The 24,755-nt window shown below is 34.5% G+C and overlaps 1 protein-coding gene across 1 annotated transcript in view; it reads left to right on the top strand.

The window, feature by feature from the left end:
- Positions 1 to 16,188, top strand: part of LOC106671609 (cytosolic carboxypeptidase 6) — a 122,240-nt gene extending 106,052 nt beyond the window's left edge. Inside the window, exon 12 of the mRNA XM_024229924.1 lies at positions 16,041 to 16,188. Coding sequence (XP_024085692.1) covers positions 16,041 to 16,188 — 148 coding nt within the window. The remainder of the gene's footprint in view (positions 1 to 16,040) is intronic.
- Positions 16,189 to 24,755: the final 8,567 nt, after the last annotated feature.

Below are 24,755 nucleotides of genomic sequence, written 5' to 3'. Positions count from 1 at the left end.
AGGTTTTTATATATCGTTATATACCCAGATTTGTTTTTTTATTTATGTAGTATAATAAAATAAGTGTAATAGAATAATTTATAGTTTCGAAGTTTAGGTAGGATCATAAATTGGCAAAAGGTTCGTATGTACGGTGTCCAGTGAACCGACGTCAATACTTCAGGAGGTCGAATTGGACTAAAAAGTCCTCGTTGTCCAAAGTCTGATTCTTTGTATTCGAGATATTTCATTTTTCAGGCCGTTTCAATTTTTCACAACTTTTTTTCGATTATTCCAATTGTTTAATGTTCACGGTCGTAGAAGTCTTCGTAGTTTCCAAGTCTTCTGTTTGCTGTCTCTTAAATCTTGTGTGGGCTGGACAGGCATTGTCCTAAATACTTGATTTGAATGGAAATCGAACCTCTTTGTCGGTGTACAGTTAAGGGAAAGACTGGTTTGTCAATTACTCTTCATTTAGTCTTGTCCTCAACCTGGATTTTGGAGGTAGCTTGGATAGGATTCGAATTAGAGGACGAAATTGCAATAGCGTATTAGGATGTATAGGTAGGTGAGCGAAATGGTATAAAGAATGGGACCAACAAGGCCCCCTTGTGGGACACCGGCTTGTATCTGTTTGACTTCCAAGAACTCGTTGCCTCACTCCTCTCTGAAGGAGGATAAGGAGTATGAAGCGTTTAAGGTTATAAAGCATCCCCGGGTGCCAGATTCTATCAAAAGCTTACACGTTTTACGGACAAGCCGAATACACTAAACCGAGACAAAATTGAAAAAAATCCCTAATGTTGTCATTCCATAGAGTATAGTAGATTTTTCCACCCTTTTCTTTTATGACTATTACATGAAAAAGGTCATCAGAGCAACTGGTGATTATTGATTCATTTTGATACTTTCATTGTTCAAACAAGGCGTTTAATCGACTGTAGGATATTTTACATTAAATGTAAAGAAAAAACCAAATTTTCGGAAAATATGATGAATAACAGTCCATTGCTATGTTTATAGCTCATTGAACCCAAGTGAGTTTTTTCGTACGATAAACCGGAAATTAATACGTTATATAAAAAATCAAACAATGCTTTGTAAAAGATTTTACCTTTTTTCTGTCAATATTTCAACAATCTTAAATTCTCTCCTACGATAGCAAAAAAAAAATTAAGATTGTTGAAATATTGACAGAAAAAAGGTAAAATCTTTCAAAAAGGATAGTTTGATTTTTTTATATAACATAATAATTTCCGGTTTATCGTACGAAGAAACTCACTTGGGTTCAATGAGCTATAAACATAGCTATGGACGTTATTCTTCATATTTTCAGAAAATTTATTGTGAGATTTTTCTGTCGATTGTCTAGTGCGGGTCTGTCTGATTTCTGTAAAGTCGAGTTTCTTTTAAATAATCGTAAGAACCAAGCATATTCACAATAAAATAACAACTTGTTATAAAAAATGGATTGCATATGACCAACGACGTCAAATTGGTCAGTTGTTAAAATTTAATTTATGTTCACGAAATGCCGAGACAAATACCACACCGTGAAGTCTATGGCATTAGTGACTATTCCGTTTTGCCTAGAGGTGAGAACTTAGTGTAATAATTAGATCCATTACAGTTCGTGGTCCGATTGACCAATTAACATATTTCAATTAATTAATATTTATGAAAAGTATTGGTTAAGATAAAAAAGTCAGTGTCAACAGCGGGATTCGAACCCACGATCTTTGGATAGTTACGCCGCTGCTCGACTACCACTTGAGCTATCATGAACTCAAGCCACTCGGACACTAACTTCCCATCTCAACCCCACCTTTTTTTGAATTTTCCCTCCTCATGGGTTCGAATCCTGCTCGTGACACTGACTTTTTTTATCTCAACTAAAAACCTTATTTAGTTATGAAAGGTGTGTAGAAAAAGTACGGAAATGATTCGATTACATTTTTTTTATTAAGCTGCCTTAACTAAGAAAACTGACTTCAAGTGTAACAACTTGATGGAGTTTTGGACCTATGATATATGCATAAAAACATAGAATTTCCTATCTTGCTATAGTTTCACTTAACAAAAAGATTTCAATTAGAAGATGTTATTAGTGTTATTTTTAAAATTAATCATGTTGGTTGGCCAAGGAGGAATCGATATTAAACGCTATCGAAGGACCAAAGGCGATAAATTGGTCTTGAACAAAGTAAACCGTATAAACCCTCATATTAGAATGCCCACAATTCATAGAACGACCGGCTTTTCATTATCGAACATTCATGGAGTTCATGGCTATTAAGCCGTACAATTTCCATCGCTTCTGCGCTTCTCTCTGTCTCGGAAACATTCCGTTTAGAAACTTTTACCATCGATGCACTTTCTTGGCTAAAGACAAACGAGTGTCTTCTTCCTCAGGGGCTCAGAAAGGGGGCAGCCACACAAAAAATTGACTGTTTTCTACTTTTTAGATGATTAATGAATTAATTTCGAGCTCAAAGTCCCATTGCTTTGACATTGGTTTAAATTTTATTCCTTACTTTACTTTAAATATTATATTGAGACTATTTTAATGAAAATAAACTTGGGGTGTCTCTCTTTCTGTCAGTCTACTTCTCTACTTTATTTTTCTCTACTTTTTTCTTTCAGCTTTATCACTTTATCGCTCTCTCTCTCTCTCTCTCTCTCTCTCTCTCTCTCTCTCTCTCTCNTCTCTCAGATAAATAAAATCTTCAGAAAAAAATTCATTCTTTCTTGAAGCATTTGCAAATATCAGTCCAGTTAGTCAGGTAATTTGCAATCTGTCGTGAACTAAACTCTCTCCTTTCCTCTTTATCGTCCAATAATTTGAAGATCGAATCAATCAGCAGTTGTAGCTGATTCTTCCACTCTGGATTCAGAAGTTGTTGCCTGAAGTCAAAGCCCAAGAAAAACTTTATAATTATACTTTTGATCAGTACACTCCAGAGTGATTGCATGTACACGGCGTTATCTGTTGACAGTCATACTGTAAGCGATGTGATCATATCTTTCAAATAAGCAGCCGAACTTGCCTTGTAAGTGGGTGTGTATGTGAGAGAGAAAGAACTCACTTAAACACAAGAAAGAAGAAGAAGTTCACTTAAAAACATCCTCTCAAAACCTAAAGACAAAGTAGACAACTTGGCAAAAAGCGGGGTTTACCAACTCAATTGTAATGATTGTGATATTANGGGGTTATTGTGAAAAAAGGGCCAGAGGCGACGGTGGGAATCGAACCCACGACCGCGGCGTGAGAGTCTCTCATGCTAACCACTCGGCTACCGCGGAAAGAAAGTAATAGAAAGAGAGAGAAAGAGGGCAGGAAAAAGTGTAAGACCGAGGAGAGAGAATGTCTAAAAAAAGAGATAAGAGTGGGAGGTAGAGAAAGAGAATGAAAGAAAGAAAGTAATAGAAAGAGAGGGAAAGAGGGCAGGAAAAAGTGTAAGACCGAGGAGAGAGAATGTGTAAAAGAAGTGAAAAGAGTTAGAGGTAGAGAAAGAAAATGAAAGAAAGTAAGAGAGAGAGACGTAATAGAAAGAGTGAGAAAGAGGGTAGAAAAAAGTATTAGACCGAGGAGAGAGTGTGTAAAAGAAGTGAAAAGAGTTAGAGGTAGAGAAAGAAAATGAAAGAAAGAAAGAAAAAAAGAAAGAAAGAGGCGTAATAGAAGAGGCAGAAAGAGGAGAGGAAAAGTGTTAGACCGAGGAGAGAGTGGGTGTAAGAGAAAAGGGTGAGCGGTAGAGAAAGAGAATGAAAGAAAGAAAGAACGGAAGAGAGATAAATAGAAAGAGAGAGAAAGAGGGCAGAAAAAAGTGTTAGACCGAGGAGAGAGTGTGTAAAAAAGTGAAAAGAGTTAGAGATAGAAAAAGAAAAGTAAAGAAATAAAGAAAACGAGAGAGAGAGGTAATAGAAGAGGGAGAAAGAGGAGAGGAAAAGTGTTAGGCCGAAAAGAGAGAGTGTTTAAAAAAAGAAAAGAGTGAGAGAGAGAGAGAGAGAGAGAGAGAGAGAGAGAGAGAGAGAGAGAGAGAATAAGCTTTTAGGTGAATAATACATTTTCTAAAAAAGATATTATCAATTTTTATATTCTGTTGTTTCTTCTATTTTTACAGATGTAATATGTTTTTATTTATTTTGCATTTTATGCAACATATTTTATGTAATTTTTTTAATTTTTGCTATAGAGAATTTTTATTAGAAATTAAAGTATTTTTGAAATAGAGAATTTGCATAAAATATGTTGCATAAATACAACCACCTTACTTGCAAAACTCTATTCCGACGTGGCAAATAGACAGAAATACATTTTGTGAAATACATCAGGAGGAAGGAATTTAATTTAATTGTTCCACTATAACAGTGAAACGATCAAAAGAGGCCACCTCATTAGGCAAAGACGCGATAATCTCGCTTCGAAATTCAAAACAGGATACAACTCCGTAACAATGCCCCCTAATGACTGGCAGTGCTCATCCAGTTTAATCAGTGCAATTACCTGCTTTTACTAATATCGAATTTCCCTCCAAATCCGGCTGATAAATTTAGAAAATGTAATTGACAAAATTGAATATGAGCGAGGAGTGGATAATTGTGAAAAATACTTCCAAGGCGTGATTTGGCTTTCGGAATCGAGAAATGCTTGTATTTACTATAATTAGCAGAAAGAATCCAATTATCGCACTAAAACTTATTGTACACGATGCCACTTTTGTACTCAAAAATTATAAGCTTTATTTTGTTTTGGGACTGCGGTGTTACAACGATCCGCAGAAAGAAATTCTTAACTGTGTACAAAAAATACAACGACTGTATAATCAAATAGGTTTTCCATTGGGTGAATCGATTAATGTCACCACTCCCAACACATTTATGCTTAACATTGTTTGTACCCAGGCACGTCAGCCGTGAGGATAAGCATAGCAGAGGCGATTAAAATTTCATCTCACCACTGTCGACGGATCATCTGTTCGAAGGCTTTCCAAATCAATATAATAACAATATATAATAACAAAATATAAAAACTTAGATTAAATGGATAATTTCATATTTAAAAAAGTGAATTTGTAGGCAAAAGAACATTAAATATGATCAAGTTTCAAAAAATTTTGTATAATTGGAGTTCTATTTCTCACTGCAGTTTTCTTTTAGTTTTTTTTCTATTCTAAGTGAGCTGAAGAGGACAGAAGAGAGAGGGAGAGTGAGAGAGGGGGGAGGGAGAGAGTAAAAATAAAAGAAACAGGAAAGGATGAAAGTGAGAAAGAGTAAAAGAAAGATAAAGACAGAAAAGAGAAAAAGGGAATAAGAGAAAGGGAAACAAAGGGATCAGAGAAAGAGAAAAAGAAAGAGATACAGAAAGAGGAATGGGAAAGAGCGTGAAAGAGAAATATCAATAAAAAAACAGACAGAAAGAGGAGAAGAAAGTGAGAGAGGGAAAATACAGAGAGAACGAGAGAGACAAAAAAAGGGAGAAAAAGCAGAGATAAGAAAAAGAGCGAAAGACCGGGAGAAAGAGAGATAGGAGAGAATAGCGAGAGAGAGAGAAAGAGAGAGAGAGAGATTCTTTTTTTTTTGTACCAAGTTTAGGTTCAGCCCTTCATATAGTCTTGCAGACCCTCGTCTGGCCAATGTCTCTGCTTTTTCATTACCCAAAATGTTTTCTGCCCTGCTATCCAAGATATCATCAGGTTGTTATGTTTCTCCAGATTTTGGAAATTTTCGTTGCAATCACTGACGAGTTTTGACGATATTTTTACACGCTAATGTTTTAATGGACGCTTGGCTAACCGATGTTATGAGGGTGAATTTGCCAGTGTAAATTCTGTTAAGATTTTCTAGGGAACAACCATTTGTGGCATGGTATTTTTGCTTGAAAGGCTGAAGTGTACTTCCCTAATGTGTTTCATTGCTCGTGTTTTGTGTTTGTACAAAAAACACAAGATCCGGTTCCTCCGCATGTTTAGTGCCGTATCTGATTCTCTCCTGAGCTCTTCCTTTTCTTTATAGTCTGTTCATGGTATGGTATGGTAAAAAAGGATACAAGGAAGCGGGATTTGCGCTCCCCAGGCATTACAGCCTTCTGGCTTGTACCTTCCTAGTTCCTTCTCCTTAGAAGTATCAGGTCATTGACTGTCGCTGCTGCAATTCGATTCCCTAAGAGTTTTCCGTACGTTAGGTTAAATCTCCATTGAGCTGTTGCTTCGGATTCGAAGATGATATGAGTGGCTGTTTCTTCCTCCTCATTACATAATCTGCAAATGGGATCATCGCTGTATATACCCATGTTGTTTAAATGTTTTCTCAGATGGCAGTGACCGGTTAGTAGTCCTACAACTCCTCTGAGTTTGGCCTTCTCCAATTGCAGCAGTGCTTTTGCCAGTCTTGGTGAGGATTGTTTCACCATAAGTTTACTATGTCTAGCACTGCTCCATTCTGCGATGGAGGATGCTATATTTGTTTTTGTTATCCCGAGTATAGGGACTATGTATGGTCTTGCATCTCTGGCCAGACTGTCTGCTTTGTCGTTACCCCAAATTCCCCTGTGCCCTAAGATATCATCAGGTTGTTGTGTTTCCCAAGGTATTGGAGATTTTGGATGCATTCACTGACTAATTTTGATGTGATTCTTTTACATGCTAATGCTTTAATGGCTGCTTGGCTATCAGATCTTATGAGGATTTTTTTTTGCCAGTGTAACCTCTTTTAAGATTTTCCAGGGCACAAGCATTGATGGCATGTATTTCTGCTTGAAAGACCGAAGTGCACTTCCCTAATGAGTTTGATTGCTCATGTTTTGGGCTTGTTCAGAAAACGCCTGATCCGGTTCCTTCGTTCGTTTTGGAGCCATCTGTATACCATATCATTGCATCTGATGCTCTCCTGTGTTCTCCTCTCCTTTGTAGTCCGTTGAGACTTTATAGGAAGTTGTGAAGAATGTTTCCGGGATCATATAATCAGTCCCCATTTCTAATAATGGGTGTCTGATTTTGTTGATTATGGTTGTATGCCCGAATTGTTTAGTTCCTTTCCAATTTAATTGTTTCTGGAGCCTAAGTGACCTTTTCCTAGCCTCTCCTTGTACGAATATTTCCAATGGATGTAGGTTTAGCAGAGTTTCTAATGCATTCGTAGGGGTTTTTCTCATTGCCCCAGTGATACATAGGTTTGCTAGTCTGCTATGCTGCCTAATGTTTGGGTAGGTACTTTTTGTTGAGCTTTGTTCCACCAGACCTAGGTTATTCTTGGTCTTATTACTGCCGTGTATAGCCAATAGGCCATTTTCGGTTTTAATCCCCAAGATTTGCCTAAGGTCCTTCTTATGGTTAGCCTGTTCATACTTTATAGGATGTTGTACAGAATATTTCCGGGATCATGTAGTCAGTTTCTATTTCTGAGAATGGGTGTCTGATTTCATTAATTAACAGGTTACACCCGCATAAGCTTCATGAAGGTGGAAAGTCGGAGTTGAGTATTAGAATTAGAGTCGTATAGCACTCATTCGTACCAGAAAAAGGGAAAGAGGGACACATAAAGAGAGAGATAGAGAGAGAGAGAGAGAGAGAGAGAGAGAAAGAAAGAGAAGAGAGAGAGTGAGGGAAAAGAGGAGAGAGAGGAGAGAGAGATTGAGAGAATAATACAAAAAATTTAAGTTGGCCGAAGTCTTTTTTCTGTCTGATTTTTTTTGTTGTTTTTTTTTGTCCATACAAAAATGTTTCATAAACGAGAATCTGTTATCGCCTGTGTTGCCGAGTCAGAGTTATTGCTGACCATTGTAAAACCAATTTTATCTTTACCGCCGACGTCAGGCTGTCAATTACTGTGGAACAATCCAACCGATCGTCCTTAATTGGCAATGGTAATTCACGTCGGCCCGTAACGCGCTGCAATATTCTATTCAAATAATTTCCCGATGAAAAAATTCGATTTTTTTACAAATGTCTGGAATTAAATGCACCAGACCGTATCGGATCCATATCCGGTGGCAGGCAGAACGACAACCGTCATTCATTGGAATTCATCGCGGAGTTTCTGTCCGACAAGAAAGAGGTTCCGTGTAATTTATTATTGATCTGTAATGACCTACTGTCTATTGACTCAACATTTCCAGACATGATGATTTTACATGAGAGACAAATAAAATTGTGTAGATAATGTTATTTTAAATTCCAGTCAAACGTGATAATTTTTCATTCTTTTCCATAAATTTATTTTTTAAAAATTTCCACTCCAATATCGCCAAATGAATGAGATTGTATCTTGGAAGAGAATGTCTCCTAATTCTGAAAAATGTCAATTTACAGTCTTTCGACACAGACCTGTATCCTGATTTTCCTGAAAGGAAAATATTCAAAAATCAGTTAAAGGAGCACCGGAACCGACTAATTTTGGTGGTGTTAGTTTCAAGATTATCTGTAGGCAGACACTGATGACTGCGGGATGCCGAATTGCCAAGAGAAACGTAAATCAGGAAGAATACTATCGACTTTTACCGATTTTAATGAAACTTGTTTGGAGATACTAGGACAAAAAATATTGGATTCGATCATTTTAATTAACCTTAGAAACTCTAAAAACAAAAGTTAATTTAAGGCATTTTTTAAAGTATGTTTTTGCGCCTTTGTTGTGTATTTATTTCAAGGTTATTATTTGTTTTTTTTACGTAGGATAAGAAAATAATATGGAAGAACCGTAGTATATGAGATTAATCCTAGAAAAAATAAATAAATAAACGACATTTGAAAAATGGCAAAAAGGAGGGAAAAGTCGAAAGGTTGGTTTTGATGGGGAGTTGGTGTCAGAGTGGTTCGAAGTCACGATAGCTCAAGTGGTAGAGCAACGGCGTATTGAGCCGAAGGTCGTGTGTTCGAATCCTGCTCGTGACACTAACTTTTTCATTTCATACAATACTTTAAATTAAGATTAATTAATTGAAAGGAGTTAGTTGGTCAATCGGAACACGAAATATAATGGAATTAACAAAAAATAAAGTTAATTTAAGTCATTTTTTTTAAATATGTTTTTGTGCCTTCGTTGTGAATTTATTTCAACGTTATTATTTGTTTTATTACGTAATAATAATTAATATGGAAGAACCGTAGTATATGATACTAAATACGTAAAAAGGTTACAGAAAATCTTTAAGTACGAATTTTCATAACAAACAAAAACTAGACATTTTTTAGGCTGTATACGCAATTTTTTCTCCTAGTAAAAAAATTCTCTTACTAAAGTACGCAAAAAAGTTTAAAAAAATCTATCGGATTAGTTTTAACTCCTTTAATCGATTTAAATACCAACGTTCATAAAAAAAATTGACATTTTTAGACTTTGTTCAAAATTTTTCCTCCTAGTAATAAATATTTCATCTTACAGAAGTAGCCAAAAATAATTGTTTTATAAAAAAAAAACTTTCGAATTTGTAATCGCCTTTTAATACATTTAAATGCGTTTTTTCATAGCAAACAAAACTAGGCATTTTTTAGGTCGTGTACGAAATTTTTTACCAAGTAAAATAACTTTCTGTTACTGAAGTAGGAAAAAAACGTTTTTAGCACAAAAAGTATCGGATTTGTTTTATGCATGTTTAAAAACTAACTTTTATGCCAAACAAAAAAATTACAATTTTGAGCTGTATTAGCTGAGATTTTTTATCTCCAGTGTCCTATTCTGCCACTTAAAATAAATCACTTCATTGGATTTTATCCAAATATCCAAATTCAGTTTTACAACAAATATTGAAATCTGGAGAAGTGTTCTACTTTCATGCTAGCCCAACAAAGCTTACATTTTATGTAAAATCGTAAGAAAAAGAAGAGAAAATTCACAAAAAACTGGTTACAAGTGGAAAATAAAAAGAAAAAAAAATTTTCACTGGGTTGACCAGATTCGGCCGGAGACGATGGTGCCCTCGGCAGGTTGAGCGAGGTCGGGAAGATGGCGAAGGCCAAAGAAGCGGGGGCGGCCCAGTCTGGAAGCCGAAGGAGGCCCAGTCAGGGTTCAGTGAGGACAGGCGAGGCTCGAGATGTGGACGAGATTTTTTCAAGCCAAAATTTTGTATCAAAGGTTTATTGTGGGAAAACTAATGTAATAACTCTGTTTTCTGTTATTTAAAAAAATAAGAAAAAAAAGCGGGCGAGAAAATTCAAATTTACTGAAATGCATTGTTATTTTCTGACCAATAGATTTTAAGCAATTTTAATTGTATTATTATATAGGGACCTAGATCACCAAAAATTTCGTTCTGTAAGACCTTTATCGGTCAGGCGTAAGATCCACAGCAATTCCTAAAGGTCTTAACGGTTTAACATAACTGGTTCGCCTTCTTTTCTATAATTCTATTGGGATGATTAAATCTTCATTTATATTCGGATTTCAAGGGTGTGTACAAATAGTTAACAGGTAATACAATGGATAATTTAGGCAAGAATTTTACAAGGAGCGTAAATGTATAAAAATACTATGAATTTAACAAGTTTGAAGCATGTACGTTATCCTACAGACCAATCAGCTTAACATCCTTTCTACTAAAAACCCTTGAAAAGCTGATAGACAACCATATAAGAACGACAGCACTGGTAGACAAGCCTCTCCATTACTGTCAGCATGTATACAGAGATACAGAGGAAGATCGACAGAAACCGCATTGTACCAGCTAACTAGTGACCTAAAGGAAACACTGGAAACAAAGGAAGCGCGTTCCTCGATATTGAGGGAGGCTTCGACATTGCATCTCATGTATCAATGAAGGTCTCCCTAGGGAAAAAAAAAACGTAGACCAAACCACATCCAGATGGATTGGAGAAATGCTAAGAACTAGAATAGCTGAAACAAATATAGGAACAGACACTATAAAAGTTAGCACAACCAAGAGATGTCCTCAAGGAGGGATACTGTCACCTCTTCAATGGAGCCTAACAGTTGATGAACTGCTCGAGACCCTGGATCGTACAGGGATAAAATGTCAGTGATATGCGGACAACATAGTCCTGACTGCCAGGGGAAAATTCGAGGAAACTTTCTGAGATATAATCCAAGAGGGGCTAAAAATCACAGAAGAATGGTGTAAAACCGCTGACTTAGGAATCAACCCTAATAAAACAACTATAGTCGCTTTTACACGGAAAAAGAAACTTGATCACATGAGGGAAAAACACTCAATAACACCGTGATAGAAACCAAAAAAGAAGTCAAATATCTGGGCATCACACTAGATAAAACACTAACATTTAAGAAACACATCGGCTCTACCATCACGAAGGCAACGCGAGCTTTGATGGTTTGCTGAAGAATAGCAGGAAGGAACTGGGGATGCAGACCGGAAACCCTGTTATGGATGTACACCATAATAGTAAGACCTTTTCTTATATACGGAGCTATAGCCTGGGCTGATAAAGCAGAACAAGTAACTAAAATAAAATTACTCACAAAAATAAAGAGACTTGCATGCATCTGCATAACGAGATCAATGAGAACATGTCCCACAATTAGCATGGAAAAAGTACTGGGATTAATCCCCCTACCCCACATGGTAATAAGGACAGAGCAGAAAACCATCATTAATTTTACCAAAGAGAAACCTCCAACAGGAATAAAACTAAAATGGAGAGATATCAATACGAAAGACCATACGATACTCATGGCTCCGAGAGACGACATGAACAGGATGTTTGAATTTAATCAAAACCTACGAATAAACCTAGGTACCAAAAAAGAATGGGAACGAGAGGGAAACAACTCTTTCAAGAATAGCACCATACTTTGGTACACAGATGGAGCTAGAACACAAAAGGTACAGGGGCAGGAGTATTTGGACCTGGAACCAAATACTCAGAACCCATGGGAAAATACACCACTATCTTCCAAAAAGTTGAACGGTAAAATTTTTAAACAGAATAGAAAGCATTTTTATTTCTTAGCGCTTAGGGTTGGGCAAAAAAGGCATTGAAACGTGTATAACAATTTTCCAACTAGTATTATAAAAATATTTTCACTAGAATCGGTGATCCCACATCCCTAGACTCACTTGCATATCTAATCATATTTTCATACGGTCTTCTTGTAATTTTCCTTCTATTTGGTCGTAGGCAGAATGAAGAGAGATTAAGACCCCGGCTGACCCATCCCAATGAAGTCTATTGTTTGTTTACTACTATGATTCGTACTTAAGGGCTTTAAAGTGTGCTTAAATTAAATCCAAATTTTTTTTACCACCTTCATTGTAGCACGATTTCGTTATTGTAACTTTTTAAGTATCTAATCTCGTTTAATACTATACTGCGTATTATCTTATTTTATTAATTGAAAAAGCAAATAATTACACAATTTATATCATTTGTACAGATAGTAAACGATAAAAGAAACACAAAACATGGTAATATTAAGGAAATTATTATTTAAAAAAATAATGCAAACGTTAATAAAGTTCAGTAGAAACTGCTTAACCATTTTAGCTCTATTTTATATTACATGCAAAAACTAAATCAACCGCGACGGTAATGATTGAAGGAAATTGTAATAAAATTTATTGCCTTCCAAATGCTTCTCATTTTTTCAATCAAATAAATACTAATATGTTAAAATAACTCTACTGAACTGCCGGAAATTCTATAGGGCTTAAATACAAAAAGTTATGAGACAAACCTGGCATCCTTAAGTACAATACATTAGAGGCGTATTTAAAAAAAAAAAAAAAAAAAAAAAAAAAAACATTTTAAGTAGTGTGTGATGGTTTTGGAGTGGTAAAAGATTCTTGTTTTCTATCTGAATCATCCCACTCTGCAGCACCTTTAAAAAAAAATTTAAAATTCAAGCATCCACTATATGACTATAAAATAAAACGTTTTAAGGAGTTTTTGTTGATTTTTTCATTATTTTTCTTTTTTAGAATCGTACAAAATGTAAGCAGAACAACTAATTTCCAACGGATGTTACAACGTTGAATATGGACATTTTGATCAAATTCAAAAAAGTTGAATATTTTAAGCGCAACAACAGGACACCGGAGGAAAAAACCGCGTCTGCTAATCCAGCCCAAAAATGTCTATTTTTGTTTGGCATATAAGTAGTTATTTAAGGGTTTTGAAGGGGGGGGGGGTTCCAAAACAGTTTTTTGCCTATTCATATATAAGATATTCAATAATATTTTTTCAACCTACTACCACCAAAAAAACTTCGTAACAATCGGTGATCCCACGTCGGTATTGTATACTATAGCTGATTTACTTTTCGCCCAGCAAGTCGGCATCACGTCATCAGTGGCTGCCTAAAGAAAAAAGAAAAAGCCACGTGCTTCTTAGAATAAACCATAATTTTAAAAAACTCAACTGGAAGAAGAAAGAGAAAAAATATTTATAATAATTAACTGCGTGGAGGGGGCGTCGGTGTCCGCAACACACGGTTGACACGGCGCTCATACCTGTAAGGTAAAAGTCCTGAGTTCGAATCCAGCGGCCTTGCATTCGAACCCGACATACTTACAAATGGGCTTTTTTTCAAAAACACCGGCACACCGAGGGTTGATATGACCTCTGCAGTTGCGAACCCCTGTTAAAAACTCAAAAAATTAAAATGAAAATTAAACAAAAAAAATAAATGCGTGGAATCTACAATAATTTTAACTAAATAAAATCATGAAACGTAAAGCACCGAATTAGACGGATCCAGTGATTTGCTACCCTTAGCTGCTTTTTGGGGTCAAAAATTAAAAAAGACTGTATAAAAAATCTCAAAGAAAGATTCTAAGATCATAAATGGAGATTCAGGTGATTGAAAACGACCTGCTAACACTCATTTAAATAAATACTAAGAAAAAGTAACAAACATTTGCTACATCCTGGAAAATTGGAATATGATAAAACGATTGGGAAGTTTGTGTTGATCACGTCTATTTTTCTCTCCTTTAATGCACAAAACGTTGTTGACCTAGCCTAAAAGAATAAACATTCAGGCCTTTTCAAAAAGATAGTTCCTACTCGCAGTAAATTGTTTCGCAACGTCCGGATTTCGAGCCCTTTAGCTCATCATCAGGTTGAAGGATTTCTACCACGTCTCTCGACATGAATTGCAAAAGTGAACCCGCCGATACCCCCACCCAACGCGACGTTGAGAATGAGAAGCTGGTTTTTTAATGGCGCTCAATTTGAACGCGCGAAAAGCGGGAATTATGACACAAATAAATATTATAATAGTAAACACTGTAAGAAATTAATTATACATTAGTGATTAAAGACAAAAGATAAAAAAATAGAATAATACATTAATATTATTAAATTATTATAAGAGTAATTACAATTAGAATAATTAATTTAATTATTTGGACGTTTAATATTATTTATGTATATATATTTAAAATGGGAGGTAGATCAAAATCTGTTATATTATTAATGCACTTATCACCATGTTCAATTTTACATTTTTAATTTCAAATTTCTCAAACCAATCTAGTTCTTTCCCTCTGTTGAAACTATGTAACACTCTTGTATTTAAATTTGAATTGAAATTATGATTTGTTTCTTTTAGATGGTCCTTAAATTCCGAAAATTTGTTCAATTTAGGAAAGTGTTCTTTTCCTCTCGTTTTTATTTCTCTACCGCTTTGTCCTATATATTTAATATCACAATCATTTAAATTGGTAAACTCCGCTTTTTGCCAAGTTGACTACTTTGTCTTTAGGTTTTGAGAGTGAACTCGTACTTCTATAAGCTATTATAAAACCTTCTTGTTTAAAAATTTTACTAATTTTTCAGATAATTCACCAATGTATGGCAAACAACTGAAACCTAATGATTCATTTATGGTGGGGTGGCTGAGTCCTATTGTTGACTCGTTTAAAGTTAATTTTTTTATTCTTTTAACTAGCAACCTATCAATAAATATTTCTAGATACCGATTGTTTTTTGCTGAGGTTTTAATAGTTTCTAATTCTTTTTTATAGTTAGCAGGTGTTAATGGAAGTTTTAACATCCGGTCTATGAGCCAAATGAAATCAGCAGCCTTTTGGAACCATGGGTGGGAAGAATCCGCTGGTATCATAGTGTCTGTAGTTGTGGGTTTTCTATATACGTCTATTTCTATTAGGTTGTTTATTATGGTCAATTTTAAGTCTAAAAAGTTCAAACAACCATCTTTGCTAATTTCCAATGTAAAATTTATATTACGGTGTAGAAACATTCAGGTGTTCAAACAAATCCAAAAGTGTTATAAATTTGTAAGTGGAACATCGGACTTCGGCGAAAGAAAAACGAATATTTCCATATCCAGCTCCAAAAATGAATATTTTTTGTTTGCTAAAATTATTTTAACCTACATTAATCCGTTTCTCGGTCACTACGACAAAATTCTATTTAGCAGTGGGTATCAGAAGATGATATACAAAGCAAAGTACACTTGAGACATGACTTTTTTCGGTAAACCTGTGCCTTGGGGAAGATCACCCTCGACTTAACGGTGTTAGGGTTGTTGAAGCAAACCCACTTTTAATAGCAAGTGTTGATTCGTCGATGAAATAAAAATCAGTGGAGTTTTTCTAGAGCAAGGCCGGCTGGGGATAATTTGTTAGCTCGTGGGGGGCCATTTTAATGCCTCGCATGTGCTTGTTTACAAAATTGTGGGAAACATCTAATTCACTCGGATGTTTCCTGGTTATTCGAATGATTAAGAGCACAATCGCTTTTAAAATATAGTCGTCGAGGGATCGTAGATTGACTTGGCGTAAATGGACAAGCTCTCTTGCCATTTATTACAAAAGAATCAATATAGAAATAAAAGTCATTTAAAACAAAAGTTACTTTTAGTTTAAAAAACAATCATAAATCAATATCAATTGTGAGACACGGAAACGAGAAAAGAGTAGAATGCTTAGTTTTCTCTGTTTATAACACGTTACTTCGTTCCATTTTCTTCTAAACCGCGGGGACAACATTTGGAAATGTTCCAATACAAATCCGCGTTGGCTCCTGACGAGGCTGTATTTCACCCTGCTTTTCTTTAAATTGCAATTGAATAGAATCTTTTGCCCTAATGTGATAACAATTTTATGATTTTTACTTTTTTTCCAGGGTCCTGTGCGATGCGTTGAAAGACAGCGTGAACTGCTACTCCTTGAACGTATCTTTTTATGGTTATTATCACTCGAAAAACTACCCTTTTAAATTCAAGTACTACACAGAGGAGAAATGTATCCTTTTAAAATTCTGCAAGATGTAATATAAGCAAAGAGTGAAAAAAATCATGCTCTTTGCTTCCAAAATATTTTCTTTTATAATATCAATATAGACGTTTCTATTTGAGATTGACCTACGTATATATTATTTATTATAATTCACTAGTTTTCGTGGTCCGCTAGCCCAATTAATATCTTTCAATTAATTAAGATTTTTAGTTGAGATAAAAAAGTCAGTGTCACGAGCGGGATTCGAACCCACGATCTTCGGCATGATACGCCGCTGCTCTATCACTTGAGCTATCTTAACCTCGATCCACTCGGACACTAACTTCCCATCTCAACCCCACTTTTTTTTTTTTGATTTTCACTCCTTTTTGCCATTTTTCAAATGTCGTGTAATCTATTTGATTATTTATTATAATCACAATTCAATGAAAATACCATTAATTACCATCGTTCACTAACGATCCATTAGTAAAAAAAAGTTCTGAGCGTTCTAAAAACAACCCTTTTAAATAATTAATTATGCCCATTGGTCCAGAATTTTAATAATGTCAATATATAATGTTTTCAGGGTAAACTTAAACATTAATATTGATCAAACAACAGAAAGCTCACAAAGATTGTTTTAAATTGAAAACCGGCAAGTTTTGGCCGCCATTTGACTCGAAATCTTACAAACCAGGCTGAGTTAATTTTTGGTGAATCAGCCGCGTAATCATTGACAAATCGGTGTAATTATTTGTGTATTAATTAATGGCTGTTTATGTGGTAAGTTAATTTAATTTAAACTCACTGTTGATCAGTTTCTGTTTAAGCACACAATTTTATTTCATTGCATGTTTTACCGTTTAAATGTTTGACGCCAAAGTGAAGCGTGTTTTAAAGAAATAAATATATTAGAATAAACAGATGGGCTTAGAATAAATAGACAGGCTTTCTTCTCCCCTGGGAGACACCTCGATGAAAACAACAGAAGTGAAATGTAATGTGTTTACAAAACTAAACGGAGTTCTTCTTCCCTGACAGAACCCTCGATAAAAAATTATCAAAATCTATTTTTTTTTTTTTTTATACCTAAACGGCATTCTTTTTTCCTGGGCGACACCTTGAAGAAAAAATAACGAAAAAATAATGTTTAAAAAACTAAAAGGGCCTTGTTTTTTCCTAGCCAACCCCTCGACGAAAAAGTAACAAAAAAAGAAACTATGTCTTTAAAAAAAATTAAACGGATTTCTTCTTCGATGATGTCATTTTTTCCGCGAGAAAAAATTAACAAAACGGAAAGTTGATGTATTTAAACAACTAAATAGCCTATTTCTTCCCTGGCCGACGCCTTGATGAAAAAATAACAAAAGGAAAATCTAATGTTTAAACAAAAAAAAACTAAACGGCCTTGTTCTTTCCTGACCGACCCCTCGACGAAAAAGTAACAGAAAAAAACAATGTTTTTATTTTGCCTGGACGACTCCTTGATGAAAAAAATAACAAAAGGGACATCTAATGTTAAAAAAACTATATTTTTAAAACAATTAAACGGATTTATTCTTCACTGACAAAATCCTCAATAAAAAAATTAATAACACGGAAAGTTGATGTATTTAAAAAACTGAATGCCTTCTTCTTTCCTGGCCGACCCCTCATCGAAAGAGTAACAAAATCGAAATTTATTTTTTTTTTAACCAAACGGCGTTTTTTTTCCTGGGCGACTCCTTGATGAAAAAAAATAACAAAATGGAAATCGGGAAATCTAATATTAAAAAAAAACAAAAACAGTTTTGTTCTTTCTGACTTTCCGTCTTTCTTTCGACGAAAAAGTAACAGAAAAACCAAACAATGTTTTTAAAACAATTAAACGGATTTCTTCTTCACTGACAAAATCCTCGATAAAAAAAATTAATAAAACGGAAAGTTGATATATTTAAACAACTAAATAGACTTCTTCTCCCTGGTCGATTTCTTGATAAAAGAAGCGGAGGGAATGTTTCCAAAAATTAAACGATCTTCTTTTACCCTAACCAGAACCCTCGATGAAAAAAATCCTTTGATAGTTCTTTTAAAAATCTGTATATTATGAATCAAAATTAATATTATTAATGCAAGTCTAAAACAAAAGAGAAATGCATCCATATTATACTAATAAACTGTTTTTTGGGTTATGCTAGTTATAAGCCAAAAATACTTTATTATCAAAAAATATTATTTATTTAATAAACAATTTTTAGATTTTAAAAAAAATTAACTATGTTAGTGAGGTTGAGTAGGAAAATATTCAAATGGGAAATCTATTTTTAATTTATAGCAAACAGCTGTATAGTATTTTAAAAAATTTCATGTAGAATAAACGCATTCTTTCACGATTTGAATAGCTCAAGTGGAAAGTCCAAACGTAAATGATGAGTGGGTGCGAAAAATTCAATACAAAGGCCCGTGTTGATAAAAACGAACTTAACAAACATTGTTAACAGCCTTGAAAGAAACAATGGAGGTTGTTTAGTTTCAATCGTTGGCTTATGATTCATTTGAGCCAAATTCCAGGCATTTTCGCCCTCATCGGTTTTATTCAGTGATCATAAGGCCGGTTGATCGTAGCGGGGCTTCTCCCTGACCTTTGTTTTATTTTTTTAAAACAATAAATAAGGAAGAAAGGAATTTTTTAAAGTCCTTTATAAAAACGGACTTTTTATCCTGCCCGCTGATTACTTTGTTCTTTCCTTTACTTAGAGATTTAAAGCATTAAATGGGCAAGGCAAGACACCTCTGAAATTTGTAAATTTATACGTTTTCAAATCGAATAAACTTAGATTACATTTTGTCAAAGACAACTGTTTAAAATGTCCAAACAAAAATGCAATATTTGTTCGTTTCTATCATATAATCAGACAAATTTTTGAGGCTTAAAGATTGTGGTCCTGTTTTTCTCGTTATTTCTTAATAAAAACTAGTAAAATTTAACAATCTGGCAAGCATTTTATACTATATTACTATCATAGTGCAATTGTTTTAAGTTTACACTTGTGGAAGAATCGGGGGGGGGGATGGCTGAGAAGCTCTCGCGTATCAACAGCACTGTGACTGGTGGCCCTCGGAGGACCTGACTCGTAGGTGAGGGATCCACGATTAAGAATATGCCATTCGAGGTTGACACACTGACCTAAACCCACGTATGTGTCCGGCATGCAGAGAAAGGCTGTTCGATGTGTCCCTCCTAATTGAAGGAATTCCTTGGCTCCATATATAGAACGTGTAGGAATCCTGCCGAATATGAGAATTGAGCTTGAGCATGACAGCGAGTATCTGGGATCCCCTATTCCGACCGGTTTGTTTATTGTACATAGTAATGAAAATTTTCTGTCCGTAGCGCGTGTTGAGAATGAATGTATTTATTAGCGTACTCATCGACCCCGCCCCCAGTTAGGTTAGTCATAAAATAGGTGTAAAGGGTGATGGAGGAATATTAAATACTACACCATCCTGAGAGATGGTATGTAATTAGGAAAGAATGTATTTATTAGTGAATGTGTTTGGATTTAGGAAGTGATTGCGTTGGGTGTTGAAATGGCCTAGCTGACAGCCCCCGGAGCCCAACTGAGTACCTGGACGAAGTCTGACTCCAGACATCCAAACACGCGGTGGATGACACTTGAGTCCAAGGGGGGTGTAAAAGGGGAATTAACCCCCCCTCCATGGAGCCAAATGACGATGTTATATGTTATATGTAATATGTCTTAGTTTAGCCTTAATTAAGCGAAGGGCTTATATTTCAGGATTATATAAACCTTGATCTGTTACCTTTGATAAACCTTCGCTAAATTAAATCAGTTTCCTCTTAACTTGTCTCGCTTTGGCTTTTTTGTCTCCCGGTTCGATACTTCGATCACTCGATTTGATATCAAGAAACCTGTAAGTTGATGTTGAATTTTAGGTAGATTTCTTCAAAAACCTAGTGCTCACTAGCGGTCGCATACCAATGAAATTTGGCAGGGTGGTAACAATCCTAAAAGAACGGTTGGGGTTGTTTTTCAGCCAAATCGACTGGGGGTCGCAGAGTTATAGGCGATTAAGATTAAAAAATTCAATCAAAATTTTTGCCACTTTTTATTTTTCTCCCACCCAACAGTTCGGCTTGTTTTATTTCACTCCCTCCTAGCTCCGTCACTCATTATTGGATTTTGGCAATTTTGGAACCGTTTTTAAGCTGGATTCTTCCTGTTAACTTTTAAGCCCGATTTGGCTCAAATCCAAGCAGTATATTAAAAGTTATCATAATTTGAAAAAATCCCATTTTTAATCAGGATTTTTTTTCTCAAATACGGCACTTTCAAACCTAATTTCTTTCGTTTAAAAGCTCAAATTAATTTATGTTTTTATAATAAAATGTAACCCTAGGCGTTTCTTGATTTTTTTGTTACCAAATATGTGTCAAGATTTCCTTTAAATTAACAGAGAAATCACGGTAAAAATCAAAAGTCCTTAAAATTGTGTATATTATTAAAAAAAATGGTGTGGCCATCTTTTTCCGTAAATCTCATACTGTTACTAAAAAGTAATAGTGAAGTTACACGAGAAAATAATTAAATAAATAGCTTAAATAAAATTTCAATTTAGGTGTTAACTTGTACACCATTATTTTATTGTCATTATTTTCAGTGGTCGAGGAAACAATTGCCGGAATCTAATTTAATTTAACGCCAGCTGTTAATAAGAAATAAAAACATCTGACTAATTTTTTTATCTATTACAATATGTTTATGATGTTACGTTTTGTATAAAATAAATAATAATATATACCCATTGTTTTCAAATTATTCTATAATTTTTAAAGTAGCAAATTTTTAGCACCGCTGGATTGGTTCCGCAAAAAAAAAGAAGTCTACCTCTCCCTCCTTACAGCCGTGAGGGGTTTTTTTTGTTCGTTTATATTTTGTGCTAAAAAATTACATTGCAGACCATGATTTTTTTCGTGATTAGACATGTCCTTCTGGTGCTTTTCTGATTTCTACCTCTAATCTTCTTCTTCTATCTCTTGATGTGATAGGCGATAATTTTTTTACATTCGTTAATGTCGGTGACCAAAAACATTTACATTGCAGACTATGACGGAAAAAATATTTTGGAAACTTACGAAAATTATGCGCCTTTTTGAAATTAAACTATTCAAACATTTAAATCAAGTGATTTTTTTTCCAGTTTTTCCCTTTGAAGGAGAAAGTATTGCGTTCGGGCGAAAAACGATGCGTAGTTGTCACTCAATTTGCACGTTTTTAGGTCCTCTGTGAAAAAAAAATCAAAATTTTTACACCCCCCACCCCCCCCGAAGACCAACCTGAATCCACCCTTGGCTGGTAATTTATTGTAAATTACAAAAGATGAAATTGCCGGTGGATGAGACGTGATAAGCTCAGCTTTGCACAGGCGTGTGCAGATTTCAATTTATATATCAGTAATCAGTAATCAATCACTCTTTAATTGTACTTTTGCTCTCTTGCAAGCACCTGTACTTCTATTACATCCGAAATCTTCTAAAAATTAGCATTTTAGGTTTGGTTGATTTCAGTGTATTTATTTGAGAGACCCCCAATAATTTTTGGAATTTTCTCACTTTATCACTGAATAGCGCCCGTTTTTTTTCTCTTCGTTTGTTTACGCCCGTTCTTGGAGAAACAAATAACTTATATTTGTTTGTATTCGCACAAAGATAACGGGTTGGGCGTGGGCCTCATTCCACTTGAGTTAAACGGGTCGATGCGGTACAAATCCTCCCGCGGTCGGAAATCCGGTAAATATTCTCAGAGTCCGTTTCTTCCAAAACGTCAACGATATTTCTGATTTTTTATTTATTCGTTTCTCTTTATCTTTGGCACATAAAACAGCACAAGGTATTGTTGTTTTTAAAAAAATAAACCCAACACACAGTGAGAGGGAGACTTAAACAAAATAATATTTTTAGTAAAATATTATTTGCGTTACTTTACTGGTGAATATTATACAATGGGTCAAAAAATTATTGATACATTTGGTGTTTTGGCAATTTCTTCTTGAATTTTATTTTCTAACTAAAACCCTTATTGGACCATAAACAATACAACAACGTGTTTCATGTAATTATCTGTTTAAAAAAGAAATTAAAATGCAAAAAATTACGTTTTTGAACGCCAGAAATTTATTCAGTTACAAAACTACGAAAAATAGCAATTTTGCGTCTAAAGCCTTTGAATTTATTATGGCTTGTAACCACAAGGCTCCTTGTGCTTTTACGCTAGCAGTATTCTTTCTATTACAGATTATTTTATTAGCATTATTTTTAGAGCAGCATTATTAGATTATTTTATTAGATTTAATTAGATAATTGTGCATAAAATTAAAAAACCTATCGAACATTAAAACACGAAAGAACGGTATTTTGTGATGTGCATTTGATATTATTTTGAAATAACAACCAAATATTATTCCATAACACTACAAAAAAAATTTTCTTCTTTTTTTTTCATCTAAAGCCTTTGCATTTATTTATAGCTTGTAAACACAAGGCCCCTTGTGCTTTTCGCCAGCAGGAGATTTTAACTATCTAAGATATTGTACAAAATAGTTTTTACGAATTATTTTATTAGTAAATTAATTAATTAGGTAATTGTATATAAAATTAAAAATGAAAGAATAGTATTTTGTGACATGCATTTGATATTATTTTGAAATAAACACCCAAAATCATTCCATACCAACACTATGAAAAAATTGAAATTTTTCTTTAATTTTTTGCGTCTAAAACTTGCTTTTTTTGCTAGCAGGAATCTTTTTCTATCTAAGATATTGTACAAAATAGTTTTTACGAATTATTTTATTAGTAAATTAATTAATTAGGTAAATGTATATAAAATTAAAATTGAAAGAATGGTATTTTGTGACATGCATTTGCTATTATTTTGAAATAAAAACCCAAAATCATTCCATACCAACACTACGAAAAAATTGAAATTTTTCTTTAATTTTTTGCATCTAAAGCTTGCTTTTTTTGCTAGCAGGAGTCTTATTCTATCTCATATATTGTATAAAATGGGTTTTACAGATTATTTTATTACTAAATTATTTAATTAGGTAATTATACATTACATTAAAACACCTATCAAATGTTAAAACATGAAAGAATGGTATTTTGGGAAAAATATTTGCTATTAGTTTGAATTAGCACCCATTTCCTTTAAATAAATGATCAAATTAGACAAATACCTCTTTACCTTTATTTTATTTTTTAAGGAATTGGTCTATCCATCTCTAAAAATTACAAACTTATGTCTGAAAACAGATTGGAGGGCTTCAACTTACCAGAAAATGGAAACAATGCATAGGGCACAACACCTGAAAAGTTCATGCAGGTTTAAAGATTTAATATTAGTCTCAATTGAAATTATTTTAGAAATATTTTATTCAAGAAAACAGCCTCCTTCGGCATTTATAATTTACTCCCGCGTTACTAGCTCAGTAATGTCCTTTGTATGAAAGTTTGGGTCTCCAGACTAAAAAAAATAAATTCAGCTCATTTTTCAGCTGTTGGAGATTATCAAGCCCCCGATTGTGCATAATGTTGTCCATTGCTATGGAAAGGAGTAATGCCTCCATGTAAAAAGATCCCCAAGTCAGATCTGGATTGTTCATTTGTAGGACTTCCCAACCAAGTTTCGTTATCACCTCTGGTTGATATGTCTCATGTTGCCCGGTAGAAAATTACACCTCTCCTGTTCATGGGAGAGGTTGTTTCTCGACCATCAAGAGATAATCGTTGCAGTTGGCTTGAGTAGAATTCTGCATTGATGGACTGGCCATCTGAGTCCACAGTGCACAATGCCTGCATACTCCACTAAACACAAAGCGTATTCTTTTGTCAGTGATTATATAATTTTTGTGTCAATAGGACAGGGTCATTTGGTGACAGCCAGTGGTACAACCTCCTGGTGTTACTGTACAGAATCTATTTTTTGTTGCATGTTACAAACCAGTCCAAAAATGTCTACTTTGTGCCATGTGAGGCAAATGTTTACGACTTATCTTGGACTACTTTTAAGAACCCATTTGCTCACCGTTCACATCTTCCCAAATCGATCTAAGCAGAGCGAATGATTTCATCCCTTACGTTTGAACACTCTGGTGAGCTCCTGAAATGTACAACTCTAATCAAGTTTTATAGCTTCCTTCGATTCTCATTTAAGACGGGTCTACCAGACCATCATTTTCAACCCCCCTCCCATTCACAGAAACAAAATTTTTGAACTATTTTTTGGCACTCACTTCATCATTTTCATCACTGAATGCAATGCCAATTTTACGAGTCACCTGGGCCAACCTCGTACGATGCTTAAATCATACAATAAGCATGCACAAATGTCACCATGAGAAAGAAAATTAATTATAATTTACAATGAACTGTTCAAGACACTTTATGAATGGACGGCATTATCCTCTTGGTATTTAAGTGATGTAAATATCTATCCCTCTTTTGTAAATAGAAATGTTTATTAATGGTATTAAACAATAACAAATGAAAAACCACACGAATATTTCTGGTTACCTTGTAGAATAATCTCTTCATTGTTGTTTTCAGGGTTATCTGAAT

This window comes from Cimex lectularius, unplaced genomic scaffold (assembly GCF_000648675.2).
Source record: "Cimex lectularius strain Harlan isolate CLEC.00 unplaced genomic scaffold, Clec_2.1 scaffold429, whole genome shotgun sequence".
Lineage (NCBI taxonomy): Eukaryota > Metazoa > Arthropoda > Insecta > Hemiptera > Cimicidae > Cimex > Cimex lectularius.
Note: the sequence above shows the minus strand (reverse complement) of the source record. Positions and strands in the feature narration are given on the sequence as shown.